General features: G+C 42.6%; 1 protein-coding gene across 4 annotated transcripts in view; it reads left to right on the plus strand.

The window, feature by feature from the left end:
• tnk2b (tyrosine kinase, non-receptor, 2b) overlaps positions 1-19,766 on the plus strand; it is a 54,231-nt gene that overhangs the window by 31,747 nt on the left and 2,718 nt on the right. For 2 of the 4 annotated variants that reach the window (XM_005741957.2, XM_005741954.2), the window contains 16 exons: positions 4,312-4,489; positions 5,742-5,812; positions 8,072-8,341; positions 8,613-8,765; positions 8,981-9,144; positions 10,065-10,184; positions 10,377-10,503; positions 10,614-10,760; positions 10,963-11,057; positions 12,799-12,993; positions 13,257-13,348; positions 13,710-13,754; positions 14,082-14,515; positions 14,629-15,864; positions 17,385-17,480; positions 18,724-18,854. In XM_005741957.2, coding sequence (XP_005742014.1) covers positions 4,327-4,489; positions 5,742-5,812; positions 8,072-8,341; positions 8,613-8,765; positions 8,981-9,144; positions 10,065-10,184; positions 10,377-10,503; positions 10,614-10,760; positions 10,963-11,057; positions 12,799-12,993; positions 13,257-13,348; positions 13,710-13,754; positions 14,082-14,515; positions 14,629-15,864; positions 17,385-17,480; positions 18,724-18,854 — 3,539 coding nt within the window. In that variant the 5' untranslated portion in view covers positions 4,312-4,326. Of the gene's footprint in view, positions 1-608; positions 1,149-4,311; positions 4,490-5,741; positions 5,813-8,071; positions 8,342-8,612; positions 8,766-8,980; positions 9,145-10,064; positions 10,185-10,376; positions 10,504-10,613; positions 10,761-10,962; positions 11,058-12,798; positions 12,994-13,256; positions 13,349-13,709; positions 13,755-14,081; positions 14,516-14,628; positions 15,865-17,384; positions 17,481-18,723; positions 18,855-19,766 lie in introns of those variants that run through there. The other 2 variants (XM_005741955.1, XM_005741956.2) reach the window with 2 other exon arrangements.

Here is a 19,766-nt window from a genome sequence, read left to right on the forward strand (position 1 = left end):
TCTTTGGGAGGTTGCATCACAGGAAACAAGCTCCCCCTCCTGCAGTTGAATGTGACCCTTTGGCCCTGGATCAAATGCTCCTCCGGGCTGAATACCATGAAGCCTCTGTCCTCTGCACCACGCTCTGCTCTGCACTGCACGGACGGCAGGAGGAGGGTGGGTGGGGGGTTCGGGGGTCAGGACAGATAGGGTGAGGAGTGGAGTTGCAGGAGGGGGCAGGATAAAGGGGTAGAGAAAATTTGGCTGATGCAGAAGTGAGAATTATAAGCAGTCAACATGAAGCTCAAGCACATATGCTACCTGTAAACAAATGCAGACTGGCCCCCCTCCCTCCCCCCGCTGGCAGACATGCATGTTTTTAAAGCCTAAAAAGTGGAGCCGGAGACGCCGACTCTGGCTCGTCTGTTTGTGCTGCCGAGGGGATTGAATCGGGCAGAAGACGCTCCTATTTTTAGTCCCATGCGCGATGGAGGGATCGAAAAGCAAACAGACAGTATATGCACAGGCAAAGCAGAGAGAGCGAGACGGGGAGAGAGAGGGAGAGAGAGACAGAGGCAGTGAAAGGAAGGGAGGAAGAAGGAGTGACTTATTTGTGAAGTTCTGCAAGTTTGGATGACTGGCTCATTGCTGTCTGAGGAGGGCACATGGCTGGACTTGGGCAGAGGGCAGAGCTGGGAGGCTTTCTCTGCTAGAAGCAGCAGCTTCCATTCGCTCTCCAGCCTTCTTTCCTAATATTACAAGCCAGTTTGAGTTCTCTTCTGCATTCTCAAGTGCTACATAAATGCCTCTTTGACTTCTTGTGGGGAGCTGAAGCAGTAGAAGGGGCTTAGAGGAGGATTGACCCCGCCATGGAATGCTGTAGATTTGCGTGCAGGGTTTCAGGAAGTTTTTCTTCCCCTTCTCGGGTTCATAGGTTTGGGTCCGGATCCAAAAACTGTGTGCGCTTCTTAGAATTCCCTCAGAGACTCAAACCAAGGGTGCTGTGGCTCTGGTAATGATTTAAAGGACAAGCAACAACCACGGGCCATTTAAACGTGTATGCACTTTATTTGCACCTACATTCATCCCAGACGAAGGAATTCAGGATGCGACGCTATGACAAGCTGAAAAAGACATTCCCCTTCCTGGCACGCTTTCACGTATATCGAGTAAGTCTGCTCTGCTGGATTGTCTACTCTCCATATTCCATTGAGGGGATATCTTCTTTAGCATGACATGGATGCTTGTAACTATAGTCAGAGTCATGTGGTTTAATTAGTTGTTAGAAGACATGAATCATGAATATGGTATGGTGGAGGTCAGTTGTCTCTAACTGTGTGTGTGTGTGTGTGTGTGTGTGTGTGTGGACTCTCCAGCTGGTTGTGAGGCTCTCCCCAGGGATGGTTGTTATTGCAGCAGGATGTGAGAGCAGAACCGATTTAACACAGGACAGAAGGTGTAGGTTTGTGTGTGTGTGTGTGTGTGTGTGTGTGTGTGTGTGTGTGTGTGTGTGTGTGTGTGTGTGTGTACGTGTACATGCGCCTGTGTGAATATCAGCACCACCTTGAGGAATTCGTTCAGGCCAAAAGCATTTCTCAGCAATGACACCATGTTGTTTCTCTGCATCTAAATTCCTGCATCCCTCATTTATTTCTTTGTTTTCCTCCCTGTTTGGTCGTTTTCAATATTTTTTTGAAGTAAACGCTAAGCTTGGACAGTTTAGTGCAAACAGGCTTAGCTTCTTAATCTGTCAGCATTTCATGATGCTTCTTTAAAATATGGTGAAATGAAGGAAAGTATATAGATCACTAGTTAGTTCTGGATTTCTAGCCCTGGTTGGATTCTTCAGAGTCTTAACGGAAGTCATTTCTAACAGTTGGGATGCAGCATTTCTTTCAAGTTTAACCTCACATCTTCAAAATGTACATTTTCTACTTCCTACTTTAGGAGAAGTTAAGCCCCTGATGACGTTTTACATAAACTAAATAAAGGAAGGACCCTGTTTTGTTTGGAGAAAGTATAATTTGATGATCTCAGCTGGTGAAGATTCATGGTGTATCAAAAAGAATCACCTTAATTCAAAAGGCTATATGTTTCAAAGTAATGGGCATAGACGCTTGCATGTAAAGTTTTACATACAAAACTTGCATCGTTTACACGTCCTCAGTGTGTCCCCAACCAGATACATGGCACACATCAATACGATAACTCGTCCCAACAACCACATGAATCTTTTAAATCCTCGCTTTCTACCAGTACATGTTTGGACTGTTACCAGTAAACAGCTGCGGATTTAAAGCACTTTAAAGTCAGATGTTTCTTTTTGATACACCCTGTATAAAGCTCTTTCTTAACCACCTAAATTAATTGTATCAAAGCTTATTTCTATGAACGTGTCTCAGGAAAAAACAAACCCAACATGCCTTAATGGGTTAATAATTTGTTTGCTAGTGGGCCAAGAAGTAGAAGTGCTTCATCTCCTTGATTTTGACCCCTCATGCCTCAAATGACACTGCCATGAAATGAGGCCCAAGAGAAAGCTGACTTGCGTCTTTGGCACCGTCCAGAGAAATGGCATTCTTTCTTCAGTGTTGACTGCTGCTGGGGAAGATTGTAAAGGATGAATTGGGCTTGTTTTCATGGAAAAATGAAAGGATTAAATGAAAATGAAAAATCATTTGTTTCTTGTTTGGGAAAACTTTTGCGTCAAACTCTTAATAGCATGTCTGCCACTGGCACAGCCTAACCCGCAGTGGACCAGCCAAAAGGGCCGTTGGATCGTCTTTCTCAGGATAAGAGTCAGGCATGATGTAGCAAAATGCAAAATATGGAGATGGATTCAAATGACAGCAGCTCTAGTTAATCCTAAAACCACAGGCACTACTGTCACTGGATCACGCGAGAATGTTTCCTGCCTTACCAGTGTACCGTTTTACTTCTTGTTTTCAACAAACAGGAGGATTTCAAAGATAACTTCAAAGAATGTTCTGACAGTGGGACTTTTTTTTACCAAAATAAGAGGACTCCTGTGATTTCAAAAAGACAGCTGACCCATTTTTATGGTTATAGGAATGAATCTGTATCAGGATACAAACATCTGCCATAACCATTGGGGACTGAGCCCTCCCAATAAGTTGACCTCAGTCAGACCTCACATCTAAAATTCCTGTAAAATACAGAACAGCTATTTCTGAAAAGACATGGTAGATTTAGGGATAGATTTAGGGATTGGTCACATACGGGCTTTATTTTATGGCCCACCATTAGAAGTGTGTGTGCGTGCGTGTGTGTGTGTGTGTGTGTGTGTGTGTGTGTGTGTGTGTGTGATCTTGAGCTTCTAAGGCCAGAGTCATTAAATAATAGGAAATGGCCTCTAAGCAAGTCCCTCAGGAAGTTTAAATGGCAGCGAGCAAGGAAGCAGTGACCTTTGTGACACTGTTCTCTGGACCTCGTAACCTCGACTTTGCCAGCACAGGAAGTTCCTCATTCGCCGAGTCTAAATACTGATCAGTGGAGTGACCCCTTCAGCCAGAGCACCCATCGTAAAGTTTTGTTTGCCTTTATGTGCGGATTAGGAATGTTTCTCTTTTCCATGTGTTGTTAAGCTTGGTTTACAAGTTTACTTCCTTAAAGTTCTGAGCAGGTGTAGCTGTTCTCCAGCAAAGCTGTTCACTGTCTTGAATTGAACTTGCATCAGTTTGAGACGATAGCCTTGTGAAGAAGCCCATCTAGGTTTAGGTTTCTGGTTACGTTAAATGGATGTTGTTTGTTTTTACGTTAAAGATTGATGGGCTGACTCGGTGTTGTGAGGAATTGCGGTGAAACCGTTTCGGGGCCACGCCTGGTTTTTGGACGTTTGGACATCAGTTTTGCATAATATATTTCTTGTATTGCTCTTCTTGTTTTTTGTTTTTTTTGGCACATTCATGTCTGAGCAGTCTACAGCAAGTCAGCCAAAAACAACTTTCTTTGTTTTGAGCTTAACTTAATTGAAGACTAAGTGGTTTGTTGACACCACAGTGACATCAAATTGCAGTGAAAATGACTGTTTTCATTGTTTTTATCCTTTGATAAGTAGCTTATGCTACAGTATGTTTGCTGCTTTAGCCCCCTTGATCTTGAGTTTGTGACTTGATTTTTATAAGCAATAGGCTGTTAATGATTTAGTTAAGAGGGAACTGGCTCCGTACTCAGTTTCCTTTCTTTCTCTGTTTGTTGATGGCTGACTTCCTTTTTGAGTGTATTTTACGGATTTTGGAGCTTGCATTGGGAGAGGTGTTGAATGACTATTGAATGGGCTTAACTCTGTGTGTGTCTTTGTATTTTTATCAGAAACTGGGCAGCAGCATGCAATGTGAGGAAGGGACGGAATGGTTGCTGGAACTGCTGATGGAAGTGCAGCTGCAGCAGTACTTCTTACGGATCCGAGATGACCTTAACGTCACACGGCTGTCGCACTTTGACTACGTAAAGAATGAAGACCTGGAGAAAATCGGCATGGGTCGACCCGGTGAGACACAGTACCTGCGTGTATGTGTGTGGTTTTGTCAGTGAGTGAATGAGAGAACCGCAGTGTTGTTGTGCCAAAGAAGCTCATCCAGATGTTCATTTGGCATGTCTCTCTTGTGTTTAAATTTGTATTCCTGCTAGTGGCTTCCAGTATTAGATACTTAGTATAAATGTTCCTTATTCAAAGCAAAAATCCTACGGTTTATCTCCTGTACTCTTTGTCCATAATTTGTGATCTAAAAATGAACTACATCCCCATCAGCTTCAGTTTGTCCTGTAGTTTTAGTGCTAATTAGCAAATGTTGTAACTCTTTCATGCTAAATTCAGATGCTGAATATATTTAACATACATTATAAGTCTTAAAATATTGATGTTGGCACTGCCTTTGTTACCAGGCTGTAGACTGTAGAAGTAGATATTAGCTTTTAGCTCAGAGCGGTGGTTTAGTGTAGCTAGATATCTGAAAGCATGGCTGTTGTTTAGTGGCTTGTTTTTATCAACTCTTTCAAGACTGGAAATGAGCGCAAGACACAGAATTTCTGATTCCAAACTACGACTTCATAAAATCATCATTTACTGTCTTCTCTGCTCATGTGTTTTATTTCCTAATAAAGCAGTACTGGCCTTTCATAGCTTAATGAGCAATTTTTATATTTATGATTACTTTTGTTCTCTGTATGCATCTATACATAGCCTTAAGTATGACTCTTGTGTTCAGTAATGGCACTGTGTCATTTGGCTCACCCTTGATGTTGCTTGAACAAATCCTGCGTCACTAATGCACTTAATGTCATTACAAAGTCACAATTTGTAATTAGGTACAGTGAGAGTGGATATTAAACTGTCAGATCTTTTGTCTGCGGTGTGTATAAAGTGGATCACAGCAGAATTGTTCTAAATCCAGTTACTGAAGCCCTCAGGGCCTGTGCTTCACAGCCGCTTAAGACTAATTACACCCACTTCATATGCTCATATATTCCCTCACATGTCTCTCCACTGCACAGCTCACTGCTCTCTGGGGCTTTATTATCTTTTCTTCTTCCTCCTTCCCTTTGCTTTTTGCTCTTTGTCTCATTTCATATCAAAGCTGGGTGTTTGGTTTTCTTCCTGTTGTGGTAAATGTGTTGAAATTCATTATGGTATACCCTTCTTTCACTCAGATTCCTCCTGATGGATCCTTGAGCAGTTGCAGTCCTCATTTGAATGCCTTGCCACTGACCTATTGCCTCTTTTTGTTTCTTCTTGACCGCAGGGCAGAGAAGGCTGTGGGAGGCCGTGAAAAGGAGGAAAGCCATGTGCAAGCGCAAGTCCTGGATGAGCAAGGTGACAGACATAGACGAGCACAGCGCACATCAGAACTCAGTATGGTGCACGGTATATTTGGCAGGATGTCGCCACTGTGGAATCCGTCTGGGTGTAACAGTGTGGATACATGACCACAGTAACCTGCGCCCTCCGCGCAGATATGATCAGCACCCCCTGAATGAATTCTGGCATCAGTACGTTGTAATCTGAGGGAAAGATGTTAACATAGTCGTATCTGCTTAAAAGCAGCCTTTAACTTAATACTGGCTGTTAGTAGTGCAGAGGTTTTAAATCAACCACAAACATTCGTGATTGTGGTGAGGTGTCGCTAAGAGAAACTTTCCTTTCAATTAGCACATTTTTTTTTTTAGACCTGTGATGATTATAGGAGAGTTTTTTATTTTTTATATAAAGAGTAATTTTTCTCCAGAGGACACACGAGGAGGGCCAGTGAGTCCATATTCAGATAGAAACATACACACACTTACAAGGCTATTTTTGCTAGGACATTCATTGACATTGCATTCCCTAGTTCCTAATCCTAAACTGAACCATGCCACCTTGACTGCCTTAGCCTAACCTAATCCTAACTTAAGTGCTGGCCCATAAAAAGGGCCTTTTAAGCAAGGACCAAGCTAAAAAGACCTCATTTTCCAAAATGTCCTCAGTGTAAGGCTCCCAAACTCAAAGTAGTTCTCATAAAGATAGTTGGACACACACACACACACACACACACACACACACACACACGCACACACACACATCCTGTCACAGCCAGCTGAGGAAGCAGATTACTCTATCTGAGGATAGTGCCAGAGGCGGAAGCAGACAGGTGTAATTTTAGATGGCAAACACCGTCCTGTGAGAACCACGGCTACACTCATCCAACACATGCGCACCCACACAACTCTGACCGCTTCTCCTCAGTATTCTCAGTATCCTTCTCGATGGCTAATTCCTTTGAGTATTTGCGTCAGCATGTGTATTACATACCTCGCAGTTTTTGTCTTTTAATTACCCTTTGAGTCTTTTATTAAAGGAAAGTGAAGAAGTAACTTAAAGCAAAAAAAAGCTCTGTCTCTTTAAGGGGAATTTAATAAGACAGCATTTTGTGAATGCAGCTTGAGCCGAATCTGTGTGTCACCGACTCTTATGACTCCACTCGTGTGTGATTGTGTGTGTGTGTGTGTGTTTATGGGTCTGTGTGTGCGCGCCATAGTCAGAATTATTTAAATATCCAGCCCTCTATTTGAAACGAACTAACCACACCGTGACCACACAGAGGTGGTGTCTTTCAAAAAAGGTCTGCAGCATTATGTCATGTCTGGTCCAGTGTGAATGTGAAACCACATACCGCTTGCTACTGTTTATATCCAGCCAGTCAAATATGTTTGGCACTAGATATTCATTGACACCTCTTTTTTACTGATGACATAATTTCTGAGTACTGACCTTATGTTCATGAGCCAATAAGAGATGTTTTTAAGTGAATCCGACATCACTGATTTGATACGTAATGTAGTATTTGTGTTACCACCGTAGAAGAGGCTCTTCTAGTGTTTTATCTGACATGTTATCGGCTTGATTTCATCCCTGCTAGCTAATATCACCACCAGTTTCTGTGAACTCCTATTTTGGTAAACAGTCTAATTCAAGTCCTCTAAACAAAGGCTTCCCTTGGTGGCGCCAAACGGCACACATATTTTTATGGGTTCGGATTTAGGAGACTGGCAATGAATCATTAACACACATGGACACACACACACACAAATGCAGGCATACAAACATAAGCACACAGAGCCATTCAGGTCACTTAATCTAATAGGGCTTCTTAATGAGTACTTCCTAACAGCCAAGTTATTCCTGCTGTGTTGTTAGTACTTAAGCCAAGAGGCAGGAAATTTCTAAGTATTTTGTGTGTGTGCAAAAACATGTGTGCTCATGTTAGTATACGTGCATGGAATTTTATTTACTTTTTCCACAAACTTCATGATGTTTTCTTTATGTGTAAGCTTCATTTTTAAAATTTAAGCCATTAAAAGACCTCGCTGCACACACAAGAACTTGCAGTAATGGTTTTGAGACTGCTTGTCAGACTCTCACCATGGCACGAGTGTGCTTTTCAACCACCTGCTATTATACATAAATTGAAAAAGGGGGAACCAGGATGTAGAATGTTGCTGTTTATGCAAAATGTTAAATTATGCTCATATTTTTATGTTCTAGTGCCCCTCTCTCTGCTTTCACACGTCTTCATTTTTGTCTGTTTCTCTCCAGGTTTTTAGTGGTAAACGTCCAGATGGAGGAGACATACCCCAGCAGGGTCAACCGGCTTCCTCGTTTCGTAAGCTGTCTCCCACACCACCTCTGGGCGTCGGGGAGGGAGTCCTAGCCACGCAGCCCAGTGGTGGCACTCTCCTCGACGGGGAGCAGCAGGGTCTGACCTGCCTCATCCCAGAGAAGGACTTGACGCTGTTTGAGAAGCTGGGCGACGGCTCATTTGGCGTCGTGAAGAGGGGAGAGTGGTTGACACCTGCGGGGAAGGTGGTGAGGAGGCATATTGTTATACAATTTATCCACAATTTAAAAAACAAAACAAAAACATGTTGGAAATATGAAATAACTGGAGTGTGCTCACACAGTTCTTTTGCATGAAACATGTTGCTTGTTTGCATCTTGTCTAGGAACAGATAAAAGCAGGCGCATGAATGTTTTTTCTTTTTCTTTTGTTTTTTAATGGGATTTTCACGAGAACTTTTTAGACACTTTGAGTATGAGGAGAAGCAGAATCTGATGTTTGAACTCATCATTTTTTTAGCTGAACGTGGCTGTGAAGTGTCTGAAGACAGATGTGCTCAGTCAGCCCGACGCTCTGGAGGATTTCATCTGTGAGGTCAACGTCATGCACTCGCTGGACCATCAAAACCTGATCCGCCTCTACGGTGTGGTGCTCACACACCCAATGAAGATGGTAGTGGACACACAGAAATGCACACGCACAGGGAGAAATATACAGACAGATAAATGCGAGTGCACATAACCGTTTACAGTAGCTGCTTTAACTCGGGGCCGATATTCTCTGTGTATACTTGCCACATATGCAAATGCGAAAGGACAAAAGAAGCTTTGAGTTTGTCCGTTCTTTTCACCCATGCTCTATTTCTCTTTTTCACCGGCATGCTGTAGGTGACTGAACTGGCACCTCTCGGTTCTCTGCTGGAGCGTTTGCGCTGCGTTCGTCCTCAAGGCCCAGTGTTGATCCACACTCTGTGTCAGTATGCTGTGCAGGTGGCTTGTGGCATGGCTTATCTGGAGCAGAGGAGGTTCATCCACAGGGACCTGGCAGCGAGGTAGGGTGCAGAGCTTTGGCAAGGGTAAAAAATTAGTAAAAAAAAAAATGCATTGCTCACATTCAGGAATAATTTTTCTGCTGTGGTGAATTATTTATATTGCCTCTCCTATTCCTCCACCCAGAAATTTACAGGCCATTAACAGGAGACTTGGCCCATAAGCACAATGAGTCACTGGCTGGAAGCACTGGGTGGTCCAAGTTCTTGGTCTTGCCAAAATTAGACACTTTCACTTAAGTGCTGACACTATGTAGAGGTCTGGGGAAAAACCTTAATGGCCGGTACAAATGAGTCACTTTACCAGTTAAAGCTGTAATAAAAGGGTAATGACTACACACAGCTGCTGCGTTAAGGTTTGCTGAGCTCTCTGGGCACGCACTGTATCCTGTAGGCTGGAAGCGTTCTGAGATAAAGATCTGCTGACTTTCTAACACACCAAAAAGTTCATAACAGATAAATCTCTTTATCTGTTATGGCACACCATTTAAGCTGCTTTAGCCTGTCCACAAGACCTAATCAGTGACTTGTCATATCTGTCACTAACGTCTTGCTGTTTCTCTTCCTGCCTCTGGCTTTCATGTCTGCACATGGAAAGACAGAGAGCTGAACAGACCCAAACTACTAGAAATAATAGTTCTCTTTACATATTAGTAGATCGAACTAAAATATTTATTTACTTGTAAATGAGTTTAATCTTTTTAGTCATGCTCAGTTTCAATAGATCCTACATCTGCAGTCTTGTGCTTGGCCTATCAGTAAAATGCATACGGACCAAGTCTCCTCTACAATTATTATTGAAATAGTTATTATTAATAACATTAGTTATACATGTAGAAGAGTTTGTTCATTTAATGTTTTCCAGCTTGAAGGTTCATTTTAGGATTTCCAGCTAATTGTTAACATCACCACCCTGTCTGCAGGAACATCCTGCTGGCCTCGGCTCACAGAGTGAAGATTGGTGACTTTGGCCTGATGAGGGCGCTGCCTAACAACCACGAGCACTATGTCATGCAGGAGCATCGCAAGGTCCCCTTTGCGTGGTGGGTGGAATGAACTCATTTCATTGTTGCTTTGTTGTTAAAACTATCAGCCAAGGCAGAATTTAGAAATCGTTTTTTCAAAACAAATCCTTACACCAGGGAAACACCCCATTTCAATCCCTGCTCCACACTTATGCTCAGACTGTGCACGGCTGGTTTATAGACTGTAGTGTATTGTTTTTCATGTTACAGGTGTGCCCCAGAGAGTTTAAAGACCAGAACCTTCTCCCATGCAACAGACACTTGGATGTTTGGAGTCACCCTCTGGGAGATGTTCACACACGGTCAGGAGCCTTGGCTGGGTCTTAATGGTAGTCAGGTAAACGCACAAAAAGGATCAACAAAAACCAAACTTCTGAAGCCAAAACACATAAATTTGCTCATATAGACAGTGATTCATATACCGTAGCTGTACTCTTTTGTCTTTAGATTCTCCATAAGATTGATAAAGAGGGTGAGCGCCTCCCTAAGCCAGAGGATTGTCCACAGGATATCTATAACGTCATGCTGCAGTGCTGGGCTCAGAAACCTGATGACAGACCAACTTTTGTTGCTCTACGCGAGTTCCTGCTCGAGGTGGCGTTAGCAGTCATTTAACCATCGCTCTAGGATTTAAACATGCATGTTTTCTACATTCATTTAACTTCTCTGCTGACATCATGTTGTTATTAGATAAATTTACCATTAGCTCCACCTAGTGGTGCCATTTCAAAGAAAAAAGTGAACAGGCTGCTTATTAAATCTGTTATATTTTTTCTGTCTTTGTCTCTTTTTTCAGTCTATGCCTACAGACATGTGTGCTCTCCAGGACTTTGATGAGCCTGACAAACTCCAGATCCAGGTCGATGACATTATCACCATCATAGAGGGGAGGTGGGTGATAAAAGGTCTTAAAATAGTAATTAAACCGACACATCAGGGGCGATTCTAGGTTCAGACTTGTAGGGGGGCTCAGCTCCCAATCATAATGGATTGCTTTGTAATTAGTAATGACGCAATATGCTGTTTGCAAATTTAATCAACCCTTTTCGCATGTGCAGACCTTCAAGTGGATAAACGTTACAATGGGATCTTCAAAGCCAACCTAATTAGTTGGGGGATGTGTTGTTATGTGTGACAATAATTCAGTGTCAACAATGAGAGTTTTCAATCTTTTCCACACATTTTAGGGTGGAGCCTTTAGTTATCAAACTCGATACAAAGGCTCAGTCGTTAAAGAGCCATTTGTGGCAAAGCAGAAAAGATGAAAAACGTGCAAAAAAAAATTTCAGCCTCTTAACAACATAGAGGCAGTCCACCACCTCATCAAGCACTCACTCAGTACAGACACTGGAAAATCACACTGCCAGTCCATAGACCTGCAAACGAAGCAAACTGCTATCAGCTATTTTATATTAATACAAACCCTCATTTATTAAGCAGACTCAGCATCATATATCAACATGCTCTCTTTAGAATGTCCACTGGCATGTTTTAAGTACGACTTTGTGAATAATGGCATTTGATATTGCTCCCTCATTCTTGCGGTTCTTCTACAAGCTCTGTCTTTTCTCTCTCCAGCCTCCTCACTCGACTAGAAACTAGAAAATAACAAAAATATAATCTTATAATAATAATTATTACATCAGGCACAGAAAACAGGAAAACACACTGCTTAGTTATGTGAACTCATCATTAATGAATGTGGGTAAAAGAGAAGCTACAGCATTATCATTTTTGGTGAATTTGACTACATGTCCACTCTTTCCTGTTTCTTTTTGCTCTCTTTGCTGTCTTCGTCTCTCCCTCTCTATCCTCTCTCAGTCTTTGTGCCGTCACCCAAAAGTTAAACGTTACTGTGAATAAAAGACAAACTGATCTACATGATCCATATCAGTTTATAGCAATATTCAAAGTGAATACAGGCTGCTGCTGGACATAGACACGCAATCTCCTTTTGACTTGCTGTCACCTGGATCTCATGCTGTACTGTAAACAAACACTGGAGCCCAATTTGACTAGAATAGGAAAATAAATATTTATCAAAGTCAAATAATAAAGTACAGCAGCCCCTTGGTTGGCAGCTCCTGATATACCAGCAGACTACTGTTTTTATTTTATCCTGTAGTGTTATAAATAGACAGATAGACATTTGAAGATATTTCCAGAAAATAATACTAAAATACGCTATTATTAGTACTATTAATATTTTTAGGGGTGCTCTGATTACATTCGGGTATGAGTGCGCACCCCCCAAATGGGTCTAAACACTCCTCTGCAACATACCAACCCCACTACTGATAAACATTGTCTTGAATGCAAACACAGTGCAGTGCAGAGAAGTGTGCAAGGCTGCACTTCAGAGTCCTCCCACAGTCCAAAGATGTGTTTGTTTATCAGCAAGTCTACATTGCTCGCGGGTGTGAATGTGAGCGTGAATTCAAGGTTTCCCCATCTGCCACTCAGTGTCAGCTGGTACCAGCTGCAACCCCCACATTCACCTCCAACAGATGGGCCTGTAGCTAATGCAAGGATGGAGTATGGGCTGGAAAAAAACACATCCTTGACTCTCAATGTCAAAAAGTGGCAGTCTGCTTTCATACCCAATATAATTATCTGTCCTAATACGTTTCAGGGCAGAGAATTATTGGTGGCGAGGTCAAAATAAACGCACCCTTAAGGTCGGGCAGTTCCCCAGGAATGTGGTGACTTCTGTAGCAGGGTTGTCTGCACACGACATCAGTCGTCCACTCAAGAACAGCTTCATCCACACAGGACATGGAGACACCAATCCCCATCGCTGCTGGGGCTTCCCTGACAGGATCGATGAGTAAGAGACAGCTTTTGTTTATTAACTTTTCAAGCTGAGTTTGATTATTTAATGAACGTGAAATGGCATTCATATCATGCATCTAGAAATGTTTTAAATGGTCTTTCGGTTGGGCTGCAGTGATAGTAAGCACTCACCAATAGATGGCACTAGCGGGCTGCTTAAGCTGCTTTTGCAACGTGATTGTACAGCACCTGCTGTGGGTGAGTTATATGCAGTCCACTGATGTTTCCTGCATTAACATGTCTCATTCTTGCCCACAGTTTGTACCTCGGGAATCCCATGGATCCTCCTGACGTTCTGGGCTTGGACCTCAGTGCTGCACAGCCCACACAGCTAGCAGGACGAGCTAAAAGTGAGTGAAAGAGCTCTTTATAGAAATGTATACCTGTATGATGTATAACTGTTACCAAAAAGCTTGCCTCAATACCTCTTCAGTTCAGTGACAGACTGAGCAGATGATCATATTCCTAATTTTTAAAGAGTGCTTCTTTCTTCTTCTTATTTCCATTATGCATTGCTGGTTGAAATTTCAAGATCTGCTGCTGCTGTGCAAAAAGACACTGAAGAGCTCGCTTTGCTTTTATCCTAACAGAGCTTTCAGCTGTAATGGCGCTTGCTGTTTTTATTCTTATCTCAATATCTTTTACTGCTGTCATTTCTTCCCCTCTTTGTTTCTCCTTTGCGCTGGTGGCATCTGTTATTATTTTCCCCAGAGGAGCCTCCTCCCCGCCCTCCTCAACCAGCAGTGTTAATCAAGAGTAAGTCTGGTTTCTCTCAGCAGCTCTTCACCCATTGCTCCTGCCCCCTCTGTTCCCTCCTAGTTCCACTCCTCAAAGGTACATCTCAGAGTTTTTCATCTTTTCCTTGTCTGTCTTTGCAGTGTACCCCCCCCCGTTCTTTTCTGCACCTTTGTCCCTCTAAAAGGTGTGCAGTGTCCTTGCTGTGCATTGTATTCTCCAGTCACACCTGGCGAGTTTTTTTTGGAGCTGTGTGTCTTGCATTTAGTGGTATTAAGTGATCTTAAACAACCTTGGTGTCAATGATCTCTAAACTGCATCAAGAATATGTTGTGTTTTCATCTCCAGAACCTTCCTATGACCCAGTAAATGAGGAGGAGGATCTGACCTCTGCGGGACTAAGAAGATTATCACTTCGCAAAACGGGTTCTGTCAAAGGCCTCAAACTTAAACCAGCCGTGTGGGTCTCTGCTTCCAAACAGGGAGGTTGCAGGACTTTAGGCTCAGGCCAGAACACTAACAGTGAAGTGTCCCTCATTGACTTTGGGGAAGAGTACCCAATATCCACACCGTCCCCCTCTCCCGTGGTTGAAATTCCGATTCCTCTATTGGCCAAGTTGGCTTTGGAAGCAGAAAATCTCCTGGACAGGACTCCACCTCAAAGCCCATCCAAATCATTGCCCCGCCCCCTTCACCCTACGCCAGTAGTGGACTGGGATGCACGGCCATTACCCCCACCCCCAGCTTATGACGATGTAGCACAAGATGAGGATGATATGGAGGTAGGGCTACACAATACATTTAACACTGTGTCAAAATTTTATAAAAGTGGAATTATTTTGTCTTTGTGTTGCCTGAAGTAATATTACAGTGAGCTTGTTTCTTTCTCCGAAAGGTGAGCTCCATCAACAGCTCGGAGCAGCAGAATGAGGCAGAGCACAGTGATGGCCGCAATCCAGAAGAAACTCTGTCCTCTGGGCAGAAGGTCAATGATGAGGCTCTAGTCTCCAGAGGTTCAGACAGACAAGGTCTGGAAGACAACCTGTTTCTCCCCAGCAAGCACAGCCAGGGCCTGTCCACCTCTTTTTCACAGTCTGCAGAGATCTTTCAAGAACTTCAACAAGAGTGCATGAGGAGGCTCAATGTACCGGCAGCAAGTGCTCCTCGTTCGTGCTCGCCATTGCAGAGCTCAGTCTCGTGTCCCCAGACTCCTCAAAGTCTCCAAACCCATGAGGGACAACAGCAGAGTGTCCTTTCCTGTAACGAGGACCGACCCCAGATCCCCCCACGAGTTCCCATCCCCCCTCGCCCCATAAAGAAGGGTGACTACACCTCTGGCCGCTGGTCAAGGGACCTCTCCCTTTCTCCAGTGCCGACTGAAACCACGGAAAACGTTTCAGGTCCAGGACAGGAACGACCACCTCAAATCCCTCCCAGAGACCCTTTGTCTCAGCCTGGATCAAGAACTCCAAGCCCAATGGGTCTGGTAGTAGGCTCCCCCCAGCAGAGGCTCTACTCTGTCAGCCCCAACACAATGCAGGCTGCCATTACAACCTGCCCACCCACACACACCTACAGCTCCTACCTCTCTACCTCTCCGGGTAAACTCATGCCTACTACACACAGCTTTGCTTCGGACCCCAAATATGCTGCACCCAAAGTGATCCAGGCCCAGGTGCAGGGGAAGGACGCTGCTAGCAAGGGCCCCTGTATCCTGCCTATCGTCCGTGACGGGCGTAAAGTCAGTAACACCCACTATTACCTTCTGCCAGAGAGGCCACCGTATCTCGATCGATTCGATCGCTTCTTCAGGGAGGCTGAAAGCCTTCCTGCCAACGATGTGGAAGAAAAGCATGTACGGCAAGCCAACACAGCCACAGTCAGACCAATGGTGGTCAGCAGTCACACACTGCAGGGGCACACCCAGGTGCAGGGGCTGGTCCAGCCGGGTGGGGACCTGAAAGCCAATTTCTCCTCCAATAATAACAGCAATCTGGGTTGGCCACGGTCAGGGATGAAGAGTTCAGTTAGTCTTCCTCGCGTCTCTTCAGACGGGCTGACAGCACCAGCAGTCACTGCTTTCTGTACCAGGACAGACGGAGGAGGGAACTCAGCTGATAGGGTCAAGATGGTAAGGTCTAAGATGGATGAAGTGCCTCTAAGAAAATGTTATTTGAACTGCAAAGTACTTAAAACACTGAAAGTTATTAATGATTTACATCTGTATTGAAAGTGCAGAGGTTGGCCATGATGGATATGAAACCCCTGCAGGAAGATGTGCTGCTTGCTACATATACTTGTCCTTGTTCTTCTTAATGCTACTTTTTGTCATTTGGTAAGAAATATTAAGCAGATAGTCATCTGTTTGTAGTTCAGTATCACTGTTGTTAAGGCAATCCTTATCCTAAATCCCTTATCACACATCAAAGAACTAAAATATGAGCCCATTGTTCGGTGTAATTCATTAGCATCGGTCTAAGAAGCAGGCTTTAAATAGTCTGCAGTGCATATTTCATGAATGGCTTGCTTGATTCCTCTCAGTTGTAATGCTGTTTTCTGGAGCTCCATATTCATTGTTTAAATGCTTTCTGTAAGGAAGAGCATGGTGGGTACGGCGGTGTGTTTCCTTTCCTGTTGCACTGACAGCAAGAGTGAGGAATTAAAGGTGATACAGCAGCTTTTAATGGCACGATTCTGAAAAGATCAACTTTCTATTTCGCCTTCAAATCATCGTGACAACCAAATTAAGAAACGGTGTAATTTTACAACTGGAGGCAATCTTTATTAATGTGTTATGCATCAAATGTAACTAATTAAATTGGAAATTGAATGTTTTATATGCCTTTTAGTAGAAAAATTGTTAGCATACATGTTTAAGCTTTTTCTTTTGCATTCTCAAATATTTTCTCATAACTTGTTAAAAATACACTAGCATTCATTATGAGACAAAGGCCATATAAATATTTGGTGAGAATCAGATTTCAAAGAAGAAACTTCAAAGTTTCATTTGTTTCTTTAGGTTGGTCAATTGATTCTCGTGCTGTTCGAGTTTGGCTGGAGTCAGAAGCGCTGTGAACTCTGAAGGCTCTCAGGCACTTGGCATTTTGTAGTTGATACAGCTGCAAAAAGTAGTGCAGCAAGAATGTGAGCTATCTCAGCTGCATTGCAGGGGAGTTCAGTGCAAGACAGAGTATTATAAGAATATAATGTATATAGCGCCTTATGAGTTTACTAGTAATATCTGCGTAAAACTGCAGTGATTGGTAACATGAAATTGTTAACATGGGTTTCAATCAAGTTCATGCGAAGAGAAGTACTGACAAAAAAAACCTGGTGATTATGCTGCCACAGTCTAGGTACACACAGGAACACTGTGTCAGACTTATCTTCTTGAAATTTGAGCAGGCTTAAGGTGGTTTTTGAAAAGAGATGTGAACGTTTAAAACTTGATCTGTGCAGCGATGCTTAAATCCAGCTGAGATTCTTATCATGTTTAGCAGTAAATCCACTGTTCACCTAAAGGATGTACATGGAGCTTTAATCTTAGATGATTTCTTCATCAGAAAAAGATACCAAAAGATTACTGAGACCCCAAAAAAACAAGAAGTGAGGAATCAGGGGTTTAAACTTCAGTGTTGTTGTGTGTCTCAGGTGCAGGAGGCGGTTCACGGTGTGACGATGGAGGAGTGCCAGGCCGCCCTCCAGAACCACAACTGGAATGTCCAGCAAGCTGTGCATTATCTAAAGGTTTGTGCATTTACTGAAAGCTAATGCATTTCCTGCCATAGTTGGCACACTATGACTGTTGAGTTGTTTCAGAAATTATATGTTACTGGTTAACTCATAGTAGTGTTGTATGGAGGCCTGAAAATGGTAAAAAGTGAGAAGGAAAAATGTTCCTTTAAGCTTCAGTCATTTTTTTTAGTTTTTTGAGATACTTTTACTGACTTTTTATTAATTTTTGTTTATTCCCCTTTTCTAGTGTTGTTGCATATTGAAATGTTATTTTGGAAAGGCGTTATTTCCAATTTGCACATGACTATATGCATGTAAAGTGTAATAACTGCATGTATGGATCATCAGTAATAAGTATGGCTACAAACCCTAAATGGAAAATTCTGTTCGGTGTTTATTTTTAATGGTGTTTATTTAAATCTTTACTTTGTCATAAGATGAAAAAAGTCCGTATAAAGTTTCAAACTAATTCATTTTAAATAACAAAAGTAAAAAAGCTCAATAGCAAAAGATATGTAGTTTGTTTTTAAGGTCAGGTTCCATAGTCTTAAAGTACTGCATACACACAACTGGCAGAAACACCTTTATAAAATAAGACTGTACAAATACTGTAAAAGGAACAAAACATTTTATTGCTCAGGCCATCAAAACAAAGATTGCATGAAAATCCGTTACCTCAGCGGTAAACACTTCAGTGCTTACCAGATCGGGTTCATCAAGTCTCAGGTCAGTCGTTTGTGTAATAACAGGGTGTATCTGCAAATGGACACAGTCAGTTACACTTTTACCCTATAGGCTCATATCGAGATGTGATAAGAGAACTTTATTCATCCTTGAGGAAAAGTTGCAGTGAGCAGCTACAAATGAAAAAGCATGTAGACACTCTGATATGTTTAGGGTGGGTTTTAACACCGTTTTAACTGGCTGTGGTTTTGCCCAACGTGGCAGGATGGACAATTTGTTAGGACTTCAGTAGACACAAGGGAACACTTGAGTGTTCCTTGATGGTGGTGGAAACGTCTGTGAGACACAGAAAAAACTCATCCACGTGGTTCAGATTCTGCTAAGCTACAGGAATGTGTTTGAACAAGCTGAGCTTGTACAAAGACAGAAATAATTTTACACTCACTGGCACTCCATTCAGTAAAAAAGATGAAAGTTCTTCACCTTGAACTCTCTTTAACAGTCCCATCTTTTTCCCTCTTGATAACTCTTTGGTCACTTGAACAATGTCTTGTGACCTGCCTCTCTACAGGTAGAACAGTTGTTCTGTTTGGGCCTGAGGAGCAGATCAGAGTGTCTAAAGCTGCTGGAAATGTGTGACTGGAACCTGGAGGTGGCCAGCACTCACATGCTGGATAACTATGGATCTACAACAAGGCAAAGGTAGTGTTTCCTACGATTTTGCAATGATTGTGACTTCCCAGAATGCATATATTACTTTGAATGGACCGTACTCTTATATTACTGCCCAGCAATTACTATTCATCTTCCTTGACCCTATCTAGGAGCAAGAGTCTACACTGGAGGGGGAAAAAAGTTCCCTTCATTCAATTTGACATTGATGCTCATTTAATAGTTTCTAGAGATTGTTACTAGAATTTTAATAGGAACTTTATGCTGACATAATGCTATTTTTCGTAAAACATATAATTAAAATCTGCTTCCTAGTGGAGCTGCTGAGATTGTTACTGCACATTTATTTAGTATATATATGGAAAATGTAAGCAGGCAGTATTGTGATGCAATGCTGATGTGCCGTTAATGAGATAGAGGCTCATATGTGGCTTCTAGATTTAGGAGGTGTTGGAAGGGGGGAGGGCGAGGGGGTGTAAGCCCTTAAAAAAATAACGACGCACGAGTTGAGCGGCAATAACATGACTTCAAACAGCAGAGGGAGCTATTTTGTAGCAGTCCGTTCACCATTTGAATGTGATTTGATAAAGATAATTGTGGCGGACATTTGCACGTCCCGCAGGTTTATCAACATGTGTGCTCCGTTTCCCTCAGCAGGGAAGCATTTCATGCCTGATAAAGGAGCTGTGCGCAACAGGCACTGAAGTGCTTTTTGAGATCAATCAGACTGATATACTGATGCTCGCTGTTCAAACATTGATTTATAATTTTTTTTTATGCTGATTTAAACACATCTAATAGATAGGACGAGACAAACTGAAATGGTTTGTTTACATGATTTCAAATGGTGCTCTATATTTGTCTACATTTGCTGCAAATATGTAGTATTTGGGGGGGGGTTGTGAAAGAAGTGGGAGCCAACAGGCAATAGCTCTTTGTGTT

Source organism: Pundamilia nyererei, unplaced genomic scaffold, assembly GCF_000239375.1.
Source record: "Pundamilia nyererei isolate P.nyererei 1_Seehausen unplaced genomic scaffold, PunNye1.0 scaffold00115, whole genome shotgun sequence".
NCBI classification, from domain to species: Eukaryota; Metazoa; Chordata; class Actinopteri; order Cichliformes; family Cichlidae; genus Pundamilia; species Pundamilia nyererei.